The sequence below is a fragment of the Staurois parvus genome, unplaced genomic scaffold, assembly GCF_062004578.1.
Source record: "Staurois parvus isolate SC_StPar_1 unplaced genomic scaffold, SC_StPar_1.0 ptg000090l, whole genome shotgun sequence".
In the NCBI taxonomy this organism is placed as follows: Eukaryota; Metazoa; Chordata; class Amphibia; order Anura; family Ranidae; genus Staurois; species Staurois parvus.
The window spans coordinates 8,986,993-9,006,316 of record NW_028317886.1 but is presented as its reverse complement, the minus strand read 5'-3'; the positions used below and the strand labels follow the sequence as shown (position 1 = coordinate 9,006,316).

General features: G+C 42.9%; 1 protein-coding gene across 1 annotated transcript in view; it reads left to right on the top strand.

The window, feature by feature from the left end:
• The window catches only part of ETFDH (electron transfer flavoprotein dehydrogenase), a 44,343-nt gene that overhangs the window by 2,321 nt on the left and 22,698 nt on the right, over positions 1-19,324 (top strand). The window contains exons 2-8 of the mRNA XM_089670398.1: positions 3,221-3,364; positions 4,096-4,325; positions 5,047-5,128; positions 13,949-14,067; positions 15,137-15,214; positions 16,965-17,111; positions 19,183-19,323. Of these exons, the coding sequence (XP_089526524.1) occupies positions 3,221-3,364; positions 4,096-4,325; positions 5,047-5,128; positions 13,949-14,067; positions 15,137-15,214; positions 16,965-17,111; positions 19,183-19,323 (941 nt within the window). The remainder of the gene's footprint in view (positions 1-3,220; positions 3,365-4,095; positions 4,326-5,046; positions 5,129-13,948; positions 14,068-15,136; positions 15,215-16,964; positions 17,112-19,182; position 19,324) is intronic.

Sequence of the window (19,324 nt, the reverse complement as noted above, 5' to 3'; positions counted from 1 at the left end):
TATGGCTTTGTGTAACTAAAAGGCAGGCTTAATCCTCCTGCTGGCTTGTATACACTTTTTGGGCAGTTTTTAAGCATATTGCCAAGGCAACCCTGAAAGAGCCCGAAGGCACCCCAGGGTGCCTGGACACCCTGGTGGAGAAAGGCTGGTCTATAACACTGTTCTGTAGTCCATAGAGAGAACTGGGAACAATGCTAAGTAATAGTGCAGCAGAGGCAGAGAGCACAGGAAGTTATCAGGTAGCTAGATTTCTGGTACAATTAACAGGTATCAACAGATTATAATACTTATCAAACATAACAAACAGCTTTCATTTGCATATTTTAAAACCCCAAAAGTGAGCAAAAGTAAAAGGATTTACATACACTTTAAAGTGGTGGTAAAGGCTGATTTATTTACCTTAATACATTCTCTGCATTAATGTAAAAATCCTTCTATTGTCAGCTCCCCTCTAGCACCCTCAAATACTTGTGTGAGGTTGATCTTGATCTAGCGCTGTGCCCGAGAGTAGCAGCATTGGTCTCTTCCTCCTCACTGGCTCCATTGGCCATTGGCTCCCTCTGCTGTCAATCGAATCCAGTGACGAGGGGACGGGCTGAGCCTTGTTTGGAGGATTGGGGCTGCTCTGTGCAAAACCATTACACAGAACAGGTAAGTATGACATATTTTCTTATTTAAAAAAAAAAACATTAGCTTTAAGTACAATCAACTTAGGTGTTTGTAGGATAATGATACCTAATATATCCTTAACCTTAATGGTGCATCAAACACAGCCAGCAGACATGTTTTTATGCACAAAGCTTAATGCCTGAAAAGGTGCAAAAACTTCTTTGATGTGTTTAGGGCAGCTATTTAAGTGAATGAGCTGCCCTATGCGTGCCGCACGAAAAATAAAAACCTGCGATCACATGACACCCCGATGTGAATAGGGCCTCAAGGATAAGAATAAATTAAAAAGAAATGGGAAGCCCAACAGCCCTTTCCATTCCATTTACACCACCCAGTACAGACATCAGATCAATTGACACCCTGTACCAGGAGCTGTAGCCTATAATAGGCTAAGCAGCACTCCTGTCTTTCTCAGAGCTGGAGGGTATGTAGTACTGTGCTTGGTGGCCTTTAATTTATTACAAGTACTTCTATAGCACCGTCAATTTACACAGCTCTTTAAATATATATTGTACTTTCGCATCTGTTCATCCTCCTCAAGGAGTTTACAATCTAAGGTCCCTAATTCACATTCATACATATACTAGGCAAATTTAGACAGGAGCCAGTTAACCTACAAGCATGTCACTGGAGTGCAGGAGGAAACCAGAATACCAAGAGGAAATCCACGCAGGCACAGGGAGAACAGGTAGTGCCGTGGTTGGGATTCAAATCAATTATCCTAGTGCTGCTAGGCAGAAGTTCTAACCACTTAGCCACTGTGCTTAAAGCCCTAATGGTGAAGCCTTGTTCCTGCAGACTTGCACGTAGATGACTTCTGTTAGATCCTATGTAAAAAAAGAAAAGAAAAGCCGCTCATGCTGTCTGTAAATTTAGAAACGAAAGAAAAAAAAGATCAAAATGCATTATAGTTTCCCATTTAGGAGCTTGCTTTTCTTGTGATCTTTGAGAGAAATATGAACATGCTGTAGCTTTAACAATGTTATTGCTCATTACTGTCATGTTATATTAGCATGTTAAATATAAAATACCCAGTAAAACCTTTTGCCATCTGTCTGGTCTCCATTAAACATTTAATCGTTTGAGGTACAGTGCAGAAGTATTGATTGAATCAATGCAGTAATATGAAAACTGGAGTAATCAGGTTGTGACGAAGAACAGAAGTTATAATGGTTTCCAAAACTCCGATTACCTCAAATAGGTTGATTTTGCACTGATGATATAATGGCAAGCTTGGCGGGTGTTTTTGTTTTTTGCTGAAACAGCTTAGTACACCATTCTGAATATGTTGGGCGCAGTCTACATGTAATATTAGTAAAGTGCTTGCCACGTGTTGGATGCTGTCCTGTATCCACCACCTCTCTGACAACAGCCCTGTAGCTCCAGAAATCACATCAACACCTCAATCAACTACATTCTTTGGATAAACTGTTGGTTTGGCCACTGATTGGTTGCTTTTTGCAGTGCTTCAATAGTCTGAATTTAAAAAAAAAAAAAAAAGACATTGGGGGGGATTTCTATCATTAATTCCTTTTGTTAAAGCAGTAGTAAACGTCATCTGCTTACTTGCATCTACAGGTAAGCTTATAATAAAAATAATGACAGCTTGCTGTCAGTCAAAAATTGTGAGCGGGGGGCAGGGCAGCGTCATGCTGTGTGTCTGAATGGATGCAATCAGCCCAGCTGACAAGTGCTCCCATAGAATGCAGCTTCCTATGGGGGCACTCAGAAGGAGGAGGCAGGATCAACAGAGGGGAACCCCAGTAGAAGAGAATCAGGGCTACTCTGACCATTGCACAGGGCAGGTAAGTATACAAAGTTTGTTGTTTAGAAAAAATAAATAAAAAGCTTTACAATCACTTTAATGTAGTTTTGTACTTTGTTTGGACAAGGCAGTTTGTAAAATAGGAATATATCAGAACTGGCACAATAAAATGATCTGCCATGTCACACCTAAAGTGTCTTCAAAAATAATATTGGATCACACCACTGGCCTAGAACAGTTATACAGATTGAGAAAGACCGAGTAAGATCAGAAGTCTCTATATGTTTACTAGTATTGAAGCAACAGAGAGTTCCTTGAATAAACAAAGGGTTTGGTTTACTGAATGCAAATAGACTGCGCACTGCGCACTTTGTAAGTGCAGTTGCTCCAGAGCTTAGTAAATGAGGCAAAACTTCTCTTTGCCCAATACCCAATCACATGGCAAAAAAAAAACGCATTTTTGTTTGCACGTGATAGGATGATGGAAGTTATCAGAGTTTCCCCTCATTTACTTAGCTCTGGAGCAACTGCACTTGCAAACAGTACTGTCTATTTGTCTTTAGTAAATAACACCCCGGAATGTTTATGATGGAAAAACAATATCCTCTATGAACCCATCCACACAGAGGAAGTTATGGGAAATAAAGTGTTTTTTTTTGTCCAAAAAGTTCTTATTTATGATTTCTTGTGTAGAATTGGCAGTTTGCTAATCTGCTATTTTTGTTGATTAAATACAAGTCCTTTTTTTTTTTTTTTTTTAACTTTGTTTCATCTTTTTATCTGCAGCACATCAGTGCTTACATCAGTTAAAGCCACTGCAGACATGTCTGCCCTCACTTTGTGTGAAGAGACGAGAGTCCTCATCCACAGTGCCTCGAATCACTACACACTACACCATTTGCCCACGTGAGGAGGACAACAGATGGGAAGGTACGATGCCTTTAAGCTGTTATTGGTAAGACTGGGAACGATTGCAGGCTCCTCTTAATTCATGTAGTAAGCAGAATTAACAGGCAACAACTGAAGGTTTCCACAGAAAACATCTAGCCAATAGCTTGGACCACATGTATAATTCCAGAGGAGTCCATGGTGCTGGGATCTAATCCATTTTAAAGGATTGGAGGGAAGAGCTATTGACTGTAGAATTCATCTGCTCATGACTGTGGGACTGATTACAATTAACCTAGTCCGTTATGGCTCTGTGTAAGGTGACATTATTGTTGTCTGATAGAGTTTAATCAATCAAGTAAAGATGACAGTAGCATGAAAATAAGCCCTACTGATGTTTGCAACAGAGTTGCAGGAAGTAGCAACCCTTCTATAATGTGGCAGGTCACTGCCATGCCTGCTCATTTTTCTTCCTCCTTTATTTTGTCCCTTTTTTCGTATCTGAGCCAGAAAATGGCCGTGGACCATATTTAACCTCATTCATCAAAATTTCCAAAGAACATGTTCTTGCTGCCCACAGCAACCAAAAAGATTCTCTCATTCATATTACAGTGAAAGAATGCTCAGAATAGCCTGAATGGTTGTTAGGAAGAAGACCTCTTACTGAAGAGAATACTGACTGACTGACAAATAAGGTTCAGTATGTTCTTTAGTTGATTGCTGAAGATGTTTGTGTGTAACTGACCCTCTCATTTTCTTTTTTCATTGTGTAGGGATCAATATGGAACGGTTTGCAGAGGAAGCAGATGTGGTAATTGTTGGAGGTGGCCCAGCTGGTTTGTCTGCAGCCATACGATTAAAACAGCTTGCAACTGAAAACGATAAAGAGCTCCGTGTCTGTTTGGTAGAAAAGGCATCCCAGATTGGTGCTCATATACTTTCAGGAGCCTGCCTGGAGCCTCGAGCCCTGGATGAGCTTTTCCCTGACTGGAAGGAGCGAGGGGTATATATTCCGAACAGTATATTTATTATTATTATTATTATTTTCATTATTAAAGTGTTACTAAACCCAGGACCCTGCATTCACTATATCTGGCCTCCCACAGTACACAGATCATGGATATGCAATTATTTTAGTAAATATAAACTGCTAAATACCTTTTCTCATCAGCTGTATATAACAGGCTTGTGACGTCTGTCAGTGTCCAGCCGAGCACATGTTAAAGCTTGTAGGAGATGTTTTCCTTCTGCTGTTGGAGGATTCAGGACCCCTGACTTCTATCTGGACTGCGCTGTTTGGCCCTGTGCTGATCACATGCACTCTCTCAAGAGCAAAAAAAAAACCCCTCTCTAGCAATACACACCAAACTGAGCATGTTCAGAGCGACCCCACACATATGTCTTATCAGGCGATAAGGGGGGGGGGGGGACACTGGAAAAAGGGGAGGATCAGAAAAGTCAGGATCAAACAGAGGATTAACCCATTAGGTGCCACAGTGAGTATAACACTCATGTTTTACAGCATATACAGACTGATTTTACTGTGTTGGGTTTAGTAACACTTTAAGAAAGCTATCCATTAGAACAATTTTGCTAGACTTTGTGTTTAATTTCATGTTTTTAATAATCATTGTTTATTAATCATTTTATGTTGAATGATGTAAATGTCTGTAATCTCACCTTCCTACACGGGCGCTGTTTAAAAACCAAGTCTTTTTTCATAGGCTCCTCTACACACTAAAGTGGCCGGAGATAAGTTTGGAATTTTAACAAAGAAGCACAGAATACCAGTTCCAATTCTCCCAGGTAAAATGTGCTATAAATACAGCACATCTGTTACTCTGGAGTTTGCATGTCCTCCCTGTGACTGCGTGGGTTTCCTCCCACACTCCAAAGACATGCTGGTAGGTGAATTGGCTCCTGTCTAAACTGACCCTAGTATGTGTATGTATGAATGTGAGTTAGGGATCTTAGATTGTATGCCCCTTGAGGGTTAGGGACTAATGTGAATGTACAATATATGTATGTAAAGCCCTGCATAAATTGACGGCGCTGTAGAAGTACCTGAAATAAATAAATACTCTTGCATCCCCATAGGGATGTAACACTGCTTAGTCATCCAGATCAAGAGTTGTTTTTAGGTCTTCCAGATCAAAAATTCCTCTGCATAATACTCATCACCACATATGCATCCACGTGAAAGAGAAAAAACTCTCAATGCTTTATTTATCAGTAAGCAGGATTAAAAACATTCACAAGCAGAGTAATAAAAGCACGTTAAACCGATCCTATATATAGTATGTGAAACAAACAGATGGCACCAATTGCACAGCTCACCACTACTCTCATGGATCCCAGGGAACCCATTTGCATGATGGTGTCAGTAAATTGCATACTCAGCCCCTTTATGCATAGGATCCTTCTCATGTGAACACACCCTTGAAAGCTGCAACTAGTGAGCTAAACGTTTGGTGGTGAAAGCACCTTCTCTGGCTGAGCCGAATCAGCATACATCACTTCTTGTAAGTGAGGATGCACTGAAAGGGATTTGGGTTTTTTTGGGCAGTTGTCAAGACCCAGAATCAGTGATTTTAGGGGGAAAGGATTAAAGCCGTGGTAACTTCAGGTTAGTGCACACCACATCTGGCAGGAAGCCCACCATAGTCTTTTGAGTCTGAGACAGCCCTGCACCTTGAGATTCTCCTTTGGGAGGACTTGTCCACAGAAGATTTCTGATCCTCAACGGCTTCCTCCTCATCCTGAGGATTTTCCTCCGACACTACACACTCGCTCAAAAGGGGAGGAAGGGAAGGAGAGTGGCCCATGTTTGCACCCCAGGTGCTCCAAACCAGTGAGAACCCCTGATGTCTGATCTTGCAGACCAGAAGTGACTGCAGAAAATTCATCCCTTGACACAAGAGAAGTGTAGGATTGTGCCCCTGAGACAATAGAAATATCAGGTAAAGGCAGAGAGGCCATTGCAGGCGAACTGTGCAGGGGTTCTTCCTACATGATAGGGGGTTTAGGGAGCCCACTCCTATCATCCTCCCTTCCCTCTCCCCCTCTCTACCTGTAAAAGTCCATTGGGGGATCGCTCCCCTAGACCTGTAGAGCACCCTGTCGGTGATTTCCCTTGGAATGCTGTATTCAGGAGATTGCTGTCTGCAGGACCCAGTGTTGACTGGCAGCATTACAGGCTATCTCCTCTCTTGCAAACGGTTAGGGTCCCTCTTGGACTGCTGGTTGTAGTGACTGAACTGAATAGAGCCCACCTCTTCCATCTGGGATGTTAGGAAGAGGCCACGTTTTATGTGAACCAGGTGTTATGCCCAGGCAGGGATTCCTTTTTGGGGTTTTTTCTTTGACCAGTTTCCATTCGCTTTAAGGTGGCAGCATAACCCAAGTAGTCACGAACATGAACGTCTCTTGGTCCTGTGATGTATAATTTTAAGAAATCCCTTTTTTTGCTGCTTGGTGCAAAAACGGTAGATGTGACTTTTGTTTAGAAACAAATGTAAACAAATATTGTTTGAGTCAGTAGAAGCAGACCACGTTTTCAGCATGGTGCAACACAAATACAGAGGCATGAATACAGCGCTGAGCGAACTATTGGCGCTTTATAAATACTGTATAATAATAATAATAATGAGGGTTTCATATATACATAAGAAACTGCCACATGTCAAGGTTATGTAGATATGTCGGTGGGCAAAGTTCATGGAAATGTTTTAATAATGCTTTTTAACATTCAACACAGACATCTGATACTTTAAAAACAAAAGTTTCTAATATATTTCCATCTTTTAATTGTTTAATTTTTCTGCCCACATGATCCATCACCACTGAAAATGGCCAGCCATAGTCTGAGGAATCGTACAGCTCTGTTTGTGGTCTTCATTTTTTAATTTATCCAGTTGGCCCTGAAAATTGTATGACGTTTCTAGCATCTTGTATTTGATTGTGAGATAAAAGCAGATTACATGATAAGTAAATTTGTTTAAAGTAAAGGGATTGAAGAGAATGGTTGTAGTATGAAAATTATACATTGCTTGGTACTCCTGTCACTCTACGTCATCACCTTGCACTGCCTTCCTTTTAGGAAGCCCATAGATATGGGGGAATTATCTCTGATATCTGGATATTTCTCATACTTGTAACTGGGCGTAGACATAAATTTGAATGTACTTACTACTAGTAAATATGATGGCTCTTTTAAAAGCCAGATATTATTTTTGCAGACAGTATTTTTATGGGTTAACCAGACTACCTATTATACATTTTTTTTTTTTATTTTCCTCTGCAATTATCAGATGGTGGGGTCTGAGTAGATTGGCGTTTTGTGGGTTACTATGTCTACTTCATCAGAGGTTTTGAAGAATATTTCATTGAACTAAGCAGACAACTGATCGAAGGCGTGTTCAAGATGGCGACCAGAGTGGCCACATAGAGAGGAGCTCTGCTGCCTCGACCTATAAGCCGGATCCATCCTGGGGGCAGTGCTGTTCCTCTCACCCCAGAAGTCCTGTTGCTTGTGACCGCTGCCTGGGGGAGGAGGAGCACGGCCATCTGACCCCCCTCTGGAGCTCCGGATGTCCACGGCCTACCGCAATCAACTGCGGACTACAGGTTGGTGAAGCCTGGGGCCTCTCTGCTTGCTCGGACGGGGTTGCGCTCCCGCTTGGCGCCTGCCCTCCTCCAACAGCTGCAGCTGTAGAGGAGGAATATCAGCACCCTGGACCCCAGGGCCTCTGTGGACTACTGGGATGGCGCTTGAGTGACGCGGCCCAAACCTTTTTACAGGGTGACAGCTGCTTGAGGGAGCCGCAGAGGGAGACTGGTGTCCCCGGCTCCCCCCTTACGGTTACAGCTACAATTATAATCAATCATTCACATTTATGAGCAACACAGGCCAGCTGGTTGTATTGTGAGGCAGTCGTCATGGTAATCAAATTTCTCTATCTGTGCGGATGAGGCCTGGGGATGACTAGAGGCAAACCCTCGACCGCTGGCAGACGATCCAAAACTACACATACTGCTAAGGCCAATAAGCCCGCAGGATCCAAAGGGGTAACATGGCTGCACCTTCCTCTCAGGAGCCCAACCTACCTGCCACACCTGCAGACTTCAACTCTCTCATGACAGCTATTACCAATTGTCAGGCGGTACTCACCGCAAAAATTGAACATCTACAGACCGTCATTGGGCTAAGACCTTGACGCATTCCGGGGCCGTGTAGCGGACGAGCAAAGGGTTAGTGTCGCGGAAGACACCATTCGTTGCCTCTCGGCTGAGATGCACACAATGAGGGTAAAGTACCTCGAGACCAGAGCAGAAGACGCAGAGAACTGAAGTAGGCGCAATAACCTCGATATAGTGGATCTTTCTGACAGGGCAGAGGGTTGAGGATCCATCACGTTTCACAGAGAATCTTCTCTGCTCTTTGTTGCTTCGCATCACTTTCTCTGGCTTCTTTGTGGTTGAGAGGGCCCTTTGGATGCCGGCTACCTGGGGCCCCCTGGCTCACTGCCCCGTAACTTTATTTTTAAGGTGCTCCATTACCGGGATCGTGATCTAGCGCTGCGTGCAGCTAGGTACCAGGGTGAACTCCGGTACGCAAATCACAAGCTGATGCTGTTTCCAGACTACTCGGTGGATACCCAGCAGTAGCGCCGCTCTTTTGATGCTGTCAAGGCCCAACTGCGAGCAAAAGACTTTACCTACAGCATGCTCAGGATGAAGAAACCACACACTTCTTTACTGTGCCTGAGGAAGCGGCTTTGTGGGTGGAAACCCTGCGATCTATGCGATGATCTCAATTTCCCCCCGGGTGATTGCTCCTGACAACTCTGCTTTCTGGCTTTTGCTCGGCTGTACCCCCTGACAGGGGGATGAAGTGGGGGGGACCCCCCTCAGAGCTGGGAGGACATTATCGGGACATTTTCTCAAACCCTATAGTCCCCACATATGCATATTACAGGACACCCATTTGATGGACCGCAGGGTACTTCGCTTAAAGAGCGCTTGGGTCGGACACTACTACAATGTGGCGTCCATCCTCTGATGAAGTGTTGTGACACGAAAGGCCTCAGGAGGAGCCAGTAGCAAGTGTGACTTCCTGACCACTGAGACCATGAGGAGGTCCAGTGGTCTCTGATCTTTACTACTGCCGGGTTAGTACATTTTTTCTCACACTTACCAGTCAGTATATTGGCTAATGGTATCTGTATGTATATGTGACCCTGGCTTTATGATTGTTGCTCCAATAAAATTTTGAACCTACTACACTATTGGCGTTCCCTCTTTTCTTTGACTCTCCTGTTGGAGGGTTTCAGATTTACACCTACCACTTTTTGGGGCACCTGGAACCAGAAGGGTGATCCCTGTCCACCTATCATTTGGGGCGAGAGGGTCTCTGGATCTGGAGGTATTGCTGCACCCAAGGCTGATGTCAGTAATTTAGAGGGAGGATCCATGTGTTTTCTGGAGCTGCATGCCTGGCTGGTCTTCCGGATAAAATCACACAGAGGCGCATTTAAAATGTGCAGTCGGTGAGTGCGCATTTTACCTATTCCAGTCACCTAATGAGGAGGAGGCCTGCACTTATTTGATTTTATTAAGACTTTATGAACTATTTTTATGTATAATTTTATAAATTTTTATTTTTAATCATAATACAGCGCTGCACTATATATATATATATATATATATATATATATATATATATATATATATATATACAATGTTTCTGTTATGAGGTCCAGTGATCCCTTGAAGTGTTTCAGCAGCTGGTTTTTCTGAGCGCTCGCTATATTCACTATTTATTTACTACTACAATGCTACTTATTCTTAATACGCCCGAGGGGTTAGTGTCCTTATTCATATAGCACTGCCATTTACTCTCCTACATCTCAGGCTGGATCATGAGGGTACATATGTTCTTGTGCATGCAATTATTAATTGTTTTGAACGGGTGATAGTTGGCCTTTATCTTCGTCCTCCTGCCTCCGCACGTTCGTTGGCTGCTCTGACCCCACTCTTGGCTTCATACTCCGCATCCCATATTCTCCTTGCAGGCGACTTCAGTCTTACTCCAGATCCTAGTGTGGTTAAATTATATCTTGAAGCCTGCAGAGAGTCGGACCTGGCCGAATGGGCAGGGCTTTATCAGTTCACGGACGTGTGGCGGTGGAAGAATCCTGGGACCAGGGCCTATACCTGCCACTTGGCCTCACATAGAACAATGTCTGGAATTGACCTTTGCTATGTTACACCTCCACTTCTAGCGAGGGTCCAGGAGATCACAGTTATAGCTAAGAAGATATGAGATTACGCCCCACTTACTCCTCCCTTTTGATCATTTCCGATTCCCCCCTCTGACAAGCTTTGGAGACTCTCGCTATTGGATTACTGGCCCGGAGGTTGAATCCCCATAGGGGAGACCTCAGAGCAATACTGGGACTCTAATGCTGATACTGCTGCACCTCCGGTGACTTGGGAGGCTGGTAAGGCTACCCTTAAGGGTCAGTATCGCACCCTGATTAGAGGACTGCAGGCCAAAAGAAGGGCGGAGGTGGAGATAATGGACAGACAGGTGCGAGAATCTGAATCCAGATATATATCCAACCTTGACCCCATTAATCATCATAACTTGAAACTGGCCATTAGGGAAGCCCTAATTTTTGCGCACGGAGGCAACCAGAAAGGCATTGCTCCATCAGAAGCAACACGTTTTTGAACAAGGGGACAAATCTGGGCGTCGGTTGGCTTGGGAACAAACTCCTATGACTAACGTTGCCCTCATTCAAGCTGCGGATGGTTCTATGATCCTTGATCTCAATTAACCACCATTTTGCTGAATACTATGCAACCTTATATTCTTCCAAACTTACCTATACCTCACAGGAGTTGTCCCAGTATGTGGACCTTGATGATCTACCGTCTCTTTCTCCAGCCCAGAGGGAAAAATTGTAGGCTCCAATTTCTTTGGAAGAGATCCAGCAGGCAATTGGTGCTCTCCAGTCTGGTAAAACACTGGGTCCAGATGGTTACCCAGTTGAGTTTTATAAAACTTACATTGATCAACTGGCTCCCCGTTTCCATCACCTTTTCAATACCCTGCAGGAGACAAGAATCTTGCCCCCCTCTATGCTGCAGGCAGTGATAGTAGTGTTTTTAAAGCCCGGGAAAGGATCCGTTACAATGCTCTTCTTACCGTCCAATCTCCCTGTTTGAATACTGACACAAAAATCCTCGCTAAAGTGCTTGCTGGGAGGCTGTGTTCAATTATTTCTATGTTAGTACATAATGATCAGACAGGCTTCATGCCGGGTAAAGGCACTGACATTAACATACGTAGGTTATTCACTAACATTTCTTTTGCCAGTACCAGAGACAGCCCAGGTGTCGTGCTGTCCCTTGACACCAAAAAGGCCTTCAATTCAGTCGAATGAAAATACATGTGGGAGGCTCTTGGGCATTTCAGATTTGGCCCCAATTTCATCTCATGGGTCAAATGCCTCTACAATTCACCATATGTGAGAGTCCATACTAATAGCAATGCTCTCGCTCGCCCTTTTGCCCTCCACAGAGGCACTCGACAGGGATGTCCCCTTTCGCCAGGTCTCTTTGCACTTGGCCTCTCTTATCCGCTCCTCTAAGACCTTGCGAGGGCTTTCTGGGTCGACTAGGAAGATCGGGTTTCCTTGTATGCAAACGACACTCCTCCTTTTTTTTTTTTTTTTTTTTTTTTTTTTATACCTGGAAGACTGTGTTCTGTCTCTTAAAGTGGTGCTGGACATTATCGATCGCTTTGGCCATTATTCTGGAGTACGCATAAATTGGGAAAAATCAATATTACCTCTTTCGTCGGGAACTCTGCTTGTCATTACTTTTGCCCCTATTAAATCTCGAAATGTAAATATTTAGGTGTGGTGGTTCAGTGCAACCTAACTAAATATGTTTCAGACAATCTTCTTCCGATTTGGCAACAGCTGCAGACTAAATGTAGTGCCTGGTGTCTCCCCCCACACTCTATTTTCCTCACTCTCCTTGTTTTCTATTTCTTTCCCCTTCCCTGGCAGGACATCTGCACTTTAGACCACACTAAGTGCCTGTTTTGATGAGTTTGCTCGGGCTGTCATGATGCTATTGTAGGACTCTTCTGTTTTTAGGATACTAGTTTATACAGTTTATCTTGATTTGGTTTTATGTACCTTTGCTTGTTTGTACCACTGTACAATTTAAATAAAAGCAACTATTAAAAAAAGTAGACGACTGATCACTGGAGGAATCCTCCTCACCAAACCTTTCCTTGGGAAGGGGAACAGATCAGACCAAGCCCACTGGGGATCACAGTACCCACCTTGCCTAAGACCTGGACTCCTGTGCAATGAAATCTGCACTGCAGATATAAGTACTCTGTAGAGATGGAAATACTACAGCCCTTCCTATGTATGTCCTATTATCCTGGGCTTGTTGTCTCTCCCCCCCTCCTAAATGAATCATGTTTCTAGAGGGGAAAAGTAACCACCTTCTCTTCTGGTGTCCATTAATGGCAGGTCTTAGGTGAGATGAGTTAAACTGCTGTCAGTAAGGGGGAGCCATTTGGTTCACAGAGCATTTGTGTTTATTTTTGTCACTGTTCCAAGATTAATTTGAAAAATTGGGTTGCCTATGCTACTCGTGACCTGTGAAGTTGTGATATCCAGTCGTCTTGATCTGGGCTGCTCCCCTCCCAAGAGGAGATTCAGTTAGAGAGAGGCCTGCAGTGCTTGACCTTCTGGACATACCAATTTAATATCATCCATCACCATCCCCTATGAAGTGATAATAGTAACCCATGAAATGTTTTGGAACCTGTCTGGACCCCATAATCTGATCAGTATGCAAGAGATTACAGATAATAAAACTACTCAAAGAGACCTAGATTTGGGTAACTAGGGCACTAATGTAGAGCAGTGTATATTTGTACATATTTCCTTTCTTAATACATTGGTGGTGTTGTAAATACATGTTTGGAATATATTGGCCTTATGAAGGCTTGCAAACAAAATAAGTACCATACTTTTCATTGTTGGTAAATATATTTTATATTTTTTCATTTTAATTATTTTTAATTGAAAAATAACATAAACAATTTGATAGTGTTTAAACCTACGTGCATAGTTTATATTTTGTATATAACATCTTTTAAAGTCCCAATAATAAAAAACAAAATTATATAGACTATGAATAGGGATGTGGTGTCCTTTTTTAATTTATGAGGCCAGCTGGAATATGAAGTGACCAGACACCCTTGTATAACATTTTTACACCCAGTAATTCAGGGTGCATAGCACAGTATGTCACCTGTCCATTAGTTTCTCTTATTTACAACACAAAACTAAGTAGTGGAAGTTGCATGTGGAAATGCCCTTCAAGGTTACAACAGTGAATAGGAATTGTCCTTGCCTGTAACAGGGAAACCTCTCCACATCCAATTTCTATTTACTCTTCAAGGACATTCCTTTACAGGGGAAACTAAGTTAAATAATTTTATACTGCTGGAGGTCATGTTTGTTCCTGTGAACAAGCAGTCTTATGATCATGGTGCTCATGGATTTTTCTTTTATTTTCCAAAAACCCTAGGACTTCCAATGAATAATCATGGGAATTATATTGTAAGACTTGGACAATTTGTCAGTTGGCTCGGAGAGCAAGCAGAGGCTTTGGGGGTTGAAATCTATCCTGGCTATGCTGCTGCAGAGGCAAGTGTCCATTTTACGTCGCTTGACTGCCATCTGGCTTCTTTGTTGGGTTTGTACTTTTCTGTACAGAATTTACTCTTTTTAATGAACCTAGTACAAAAATCATATTGAGTTTACTAGATCCTATGATAAGAAGTGCTCAAAGCTTCACAGCAGAAAGACTGCATATGGCTGTGTATTCGTTTTCTGTTATTCAGAAGGGAGATTATATTCTTTTCCAATAGTGTTTATTGGTTTTGTCATAAAAAAAAAAAAAAAAAGATTTTACAAAGAGGTTCAAATACGTATGGCATCCAGTTCTTGGCTAACTCTGGCTAATCATAATGGTTACAAATCATTTGCAAAAAACGACAATCTAAAGTAATCATAAGTTATTTGAGCAAATGACAAAATTAGATCCCAAGTGGGACTTAAAGATGCTAAAAAAACAACCTTGTTACAATAAACAAGAAAATAACATTTATCAGGACATGTTATAGACTGTTCTGGTCTGTATGGCTCGGCGGGCTCCCACCAACTCCCCTTCCATAGTAGGAAAGCCATTAGCCATTAGCTAACTGAATTTTAAAGAAGCATAAAAAAGAAGAAAGAAAGTGAAGAGAAAAAGGGAGGAGGGGGGGAGTAAGCATAGGAGGGGGGAAAATGGAGAGAAGCAGGATTTAGGATGTGCACCCTCTATTTACTCTACACGTTTCCCCACTAGGAGGGATCTGAGCGATATTTTATCCAGGGATCCCAGGGAGATATTATATCCTTTTGAGACCTTCTTTGAGATATAGGCTTACTTTTCAGCCATATGCAAACCTCTCTCTATCAAATTATGCCTTAGATTATGGGGAGGCCATCATTAAGTTGGAGATTTCATGAAGCACAATGATGTGAACATGTGAAAAGGTATACTATGTGAACACTCCTTTAATTACTTTCTTCATATGTTACAGTACAAATCTTTCAGTAGTAGTAGTAGTAATATTATTATTTGTATTTTTTTTTTTGTTTTGTTTTTTTGAGACATACATGTTTTACACGGCATGATTCCCAGCCTTAAAGTTTATCTCCTTATTTTTAGGTACTTTTCAATGAGGATGGCAGTGTCAAAGGCATTGCAACAAATGATGTAGGCATTCATAAGGATGGCTCACCAAAGGTAAAAAAGAAGTTAATTACTAAAAGATAAAGGTTATTCTCTTTTTCTACACTTCTAAAACTATATTATTATAGCATAATGTTATGTAGAATGTGTCTTTATCCAAAACTGTATTTTGAGTGTATCTGTAGAAAAAGAAAGAAGAACCAATTTAATATAATTCTGCTTTGGTTGGCAGTCCTTAATAAAGTAATTGCATGTTTATTTTTTTATTCTATTTTTTAGCTATATCATTTTATAACCTGCAACCTCCTCGATCCCCTACAGTCCGGCTTCCGTCCCCTACACTCCACCGAAACTGCCTTACTCAAACCCTCCAACGACCTGCTAACCGCCAAAGCTAATGGCCATTATTCAGTGCTCCTACTCCTTGACCTCTCTGCAGCCTTTGACACAGTCGACCACCCCCTCCTCCTCAAAAAACTACACTCCCTCGGCCTCAGAGATTCTGCTCTCTCCTGGCTCTCATCCTACCTGTCACAACGCTTTTTCAGCGTTACCTATAATGCTACCACCTTCCCCTCTCTGTTGGGGTCCCTCAAGGCTCTGTCCTCGGGCCCCTTCTCTTCTCCATCTACACCTCCTCCCTTGGCCAACTCATACACTCTCACGGCTTCAACTACCACCTCTATGCCTGACGACACACAAATCTATCTCTCAACCCCCCACCTCACCCCCTCGGTCTCCGCCCGAATCACACACCTACTGAGCGACATATCAGACTGGATGTCGCTCCACTTCCTTACACTGAACGTCTCCAAAACCGAGTTTCTTGTCTTCCCCCAAGCCCAGACACCCCCCCCCCCCCTATGGACTTCTCCGTCACATCCAACAACGCCACCATCAAACCTGCCCCGCAGGCCAGAGTACTTGGTGTCATTCTGGACTCCAACCTATCCTTCCAGCCCCAAGTCCAATCTTTGACAAACTCGTGCAGACTCCACCTCCGCAACATCACCAAAATCCGCACGTTCCTAACCCCAGAAACCACTAAACAGCTCATCCACTCCCTCATCATATCACGACTCGACTACTGCAACTCCCTCCTCACTGGCCTGCCTCGCCGCTGGCTATCCCCGCTTCAGTCGATCCTGAATACGGCTGCCAGACTCATTCACCTTTCCAACCGCTCCATCTCCGCCACCCCCCTCTGCCAATCCCTCCACTGGCTTCCGATTGCGCAACGGATCAAATTCAAAATCCTAACACTGACGTACAACGCTGTCCACCATACTGCCCCGAACTACATCACTGACCTAATATCCAAGTACCGCCCAGCACGCACACTCCGCTCCTCACAAGACCTCCTTCTCTTTAGTTCCCTGGTCTCCTCCTCCCATGCCCGCCTCCAGGACTTCTCCAGGGTGTCACCCATCCTCTGGAACTCCCTGCCCCAACCCATCAGATTATCACCTCTCCTCTCCTTTAGGCGCACCCTGAAAACTCATCTCTTCAGGGAAGCCTACCCCACCCCCTGCTAACCTGCCGACCTCCTCCACTCTTCCTACCACTCCATCCCCCACAGCTAGCTCCTCCTGTACCACTATCCCCTCCCTCCTAGATTGTAAGCTCGAAAGAGCAGGGCCCTCGATCCCCTCATGTTTTGCATTGTATTGGTATTGTTCTGTCACATGTTCTGTCCCCCTTTGTAATGTACAGCGCTGAGCGAACCATTGGCGCTTTATAAATACTGTATAATAATCATAATAAGGCAAATGGCTTAACATAGGTACTCTTTTGATTCCTGCAGTCAAACTTTGAGCGTGGTTTGGAACTCCATGCTAAAGTCACCATCTTTGGAGAAGGCTGTCATGGGCACCTTGCCAAACAGTTGTACAAGACTTTCAATCTCCGAGAGAACTGTGAACCACAGACATACGCTATTGGTCTGAAGGAGGTAATGACTTGTTCTCCTATGCTTTGTATTTCCATTTATTGGGGAATTACCATATTTTACATAGCTGTGTCATTCCAGTTGAACTATGCCTCCAGAAAGAGGAGTAGAAAACAAAGAGTAGAGTCAATCCATTCACTTGTCTGGTACTTGCTAGAGAAGTTAGTATTTCAAGCAACTTAAAGTGTCACCTTACAACGGAGCTCCAGCCAAAACCCTATTTCTTGTTCATTTTGAATCAAGTGGGGAAAGCTTAGAAAACAATTGCTGTCTCTATCCTCAATATGTACATTTCCTCTCACTGAACAGAAAAGTTTAAGATCACCACACAAATATGCGGTCAAGAAAAAGCTTTCCCTGGGTTGGTGATGTCACTAACAAAAAAAATTTCCCCAAGATGGTGGTATCACTGAAAGTAAAACTTTTCCCCTCCTTTGTATCACCAAAATGAAAAAGAAAAAGGGTTCTGAGTTGGTGTCACTATAAGGGAAAAAAACGTCCCCTCAATGGTGATGTCACTGATATTAAGTGTCCCTGAGTTGGTGGCATCACTGAGAACATAAAATTGCCCTGGTCAGTGGTGTCACTGAAAGGAAAATAATGGTCCCTGCTTTGGTGATGTCATTAGAAGAAACACCACTGCACAGCTTCTCTCTACCTCCCCAGCACAGAGTTCTTCCTCAGTCCCAACCCCTCACCCTTCACTACAAAGTTCATTAACAGGGATGAGCTCAGGCACGTTCATACCTAGAATATGTGTGGATGCAGGGTGGGAAAAGCCTCCACCATCTATGATTACCTGTTGGCGTTGACATCTTCTTGGCGGGATAGCTCAGGTGGGTTAGGACTTGTGTCTGAACAAACTTAAGCTCACCACCACTCATAACCCATCCTCCCTCCAATCCCTTCCAACTCACCCACCCACCCCCAATGCAGAACTATTCCATCCACTCCCAGCTACTTACCCAGTCCTCAGTTCAGGAGAAACGGCTGCCAGGGGGCTGGCCTGTCATGCTCTGTGTGAATGCTCCCTGCTGTTCATTATGACAGTCTAGCCTCCTGGCAGCCACTCATCCTTCAATGAGGAGGCGGTGTTGCTTGGAGCATGCTGTCACTTATAAACAGAAACAAGCACAGGAATACAGTTTCTGGTTTTAGAACAAGTGACAGCTTGTACAAAAAAAAAAGCCCTGCTGACAGGAGTGACACTGTAGCCAATCTGTTAGTGAGAGGTAGTATGCGGAGCTGCTGGAGCTCCCTGTGTGACCCCCACCCCCTGCACATAGATCCCAGCACTGGATGGGAAAAACTACCATATTGCTCACAAAAAGAATGGATTTTAGACTTTTTAAACTTTTGCTGCTGTGCCTATACTTGCATTTTGTACCCAAGATGACGGAACCAATTTTTCCTAGGCATAAAAAGAAAATCCACACTTGAAAGTTTACTGCAGAGCTGCCCATTCTCACCTCAAATCCTATAGGACTTTTTTAACCGAAAATAACCTAAAATCAGTACTATTGCACTGACACAATATGATCCTCAAACTTCCTGGTAAATGGAATATATGACACTGCTGAGATAAATAAGAAATAAATTTACACTTCTTGCGTGTTTGGGGAAAAATAGAAAAGCAAAGCTGCAAAATAGTCTATACTCTAATAAAGCATAATGACATCAGTGCCTTCTGATTGCGTGCATGTCTTTTTTGTTGTTTTTTTATTTTGTAAAAAAAACTATATACATTTTTCTGAAAGTATGCATAGACCCTCATCAGAGAGCTTCATGACTGCTCACAAAAAATAATTTTCTAAGTAAATTTAACAAAGTAAGTGAAAATGTGTACTAACTTAAAGTATACTAAAATTTTGCTTTAGGGTTCCTAAAATTGCTAATCAGTTTCAGAACAATTACAAATCAGCCAATATTATTTTAATTTAAAAAATAAAATACACACTGGTGGCATTTTGAGGTGAAGCTGTATTTTAGTTGTGCAATAAAATAGGGTAATAATCAAGAATTTGTAAAAGAAATATCCAGTCTTAGTCTGAATGTTTTTTCTTATGGTGTTCAGCTGTGGATTATTGATGAGAAGCATTGGCAGCCTGGTCTTGTTGAACACACAGTAGGCTGGCCTTTGGACAGACACACCTATGGAGGATCATTCCTTTATCACCTGAATGAGGGGGAACCACTTGTTGCACTTGGGTTTGTGG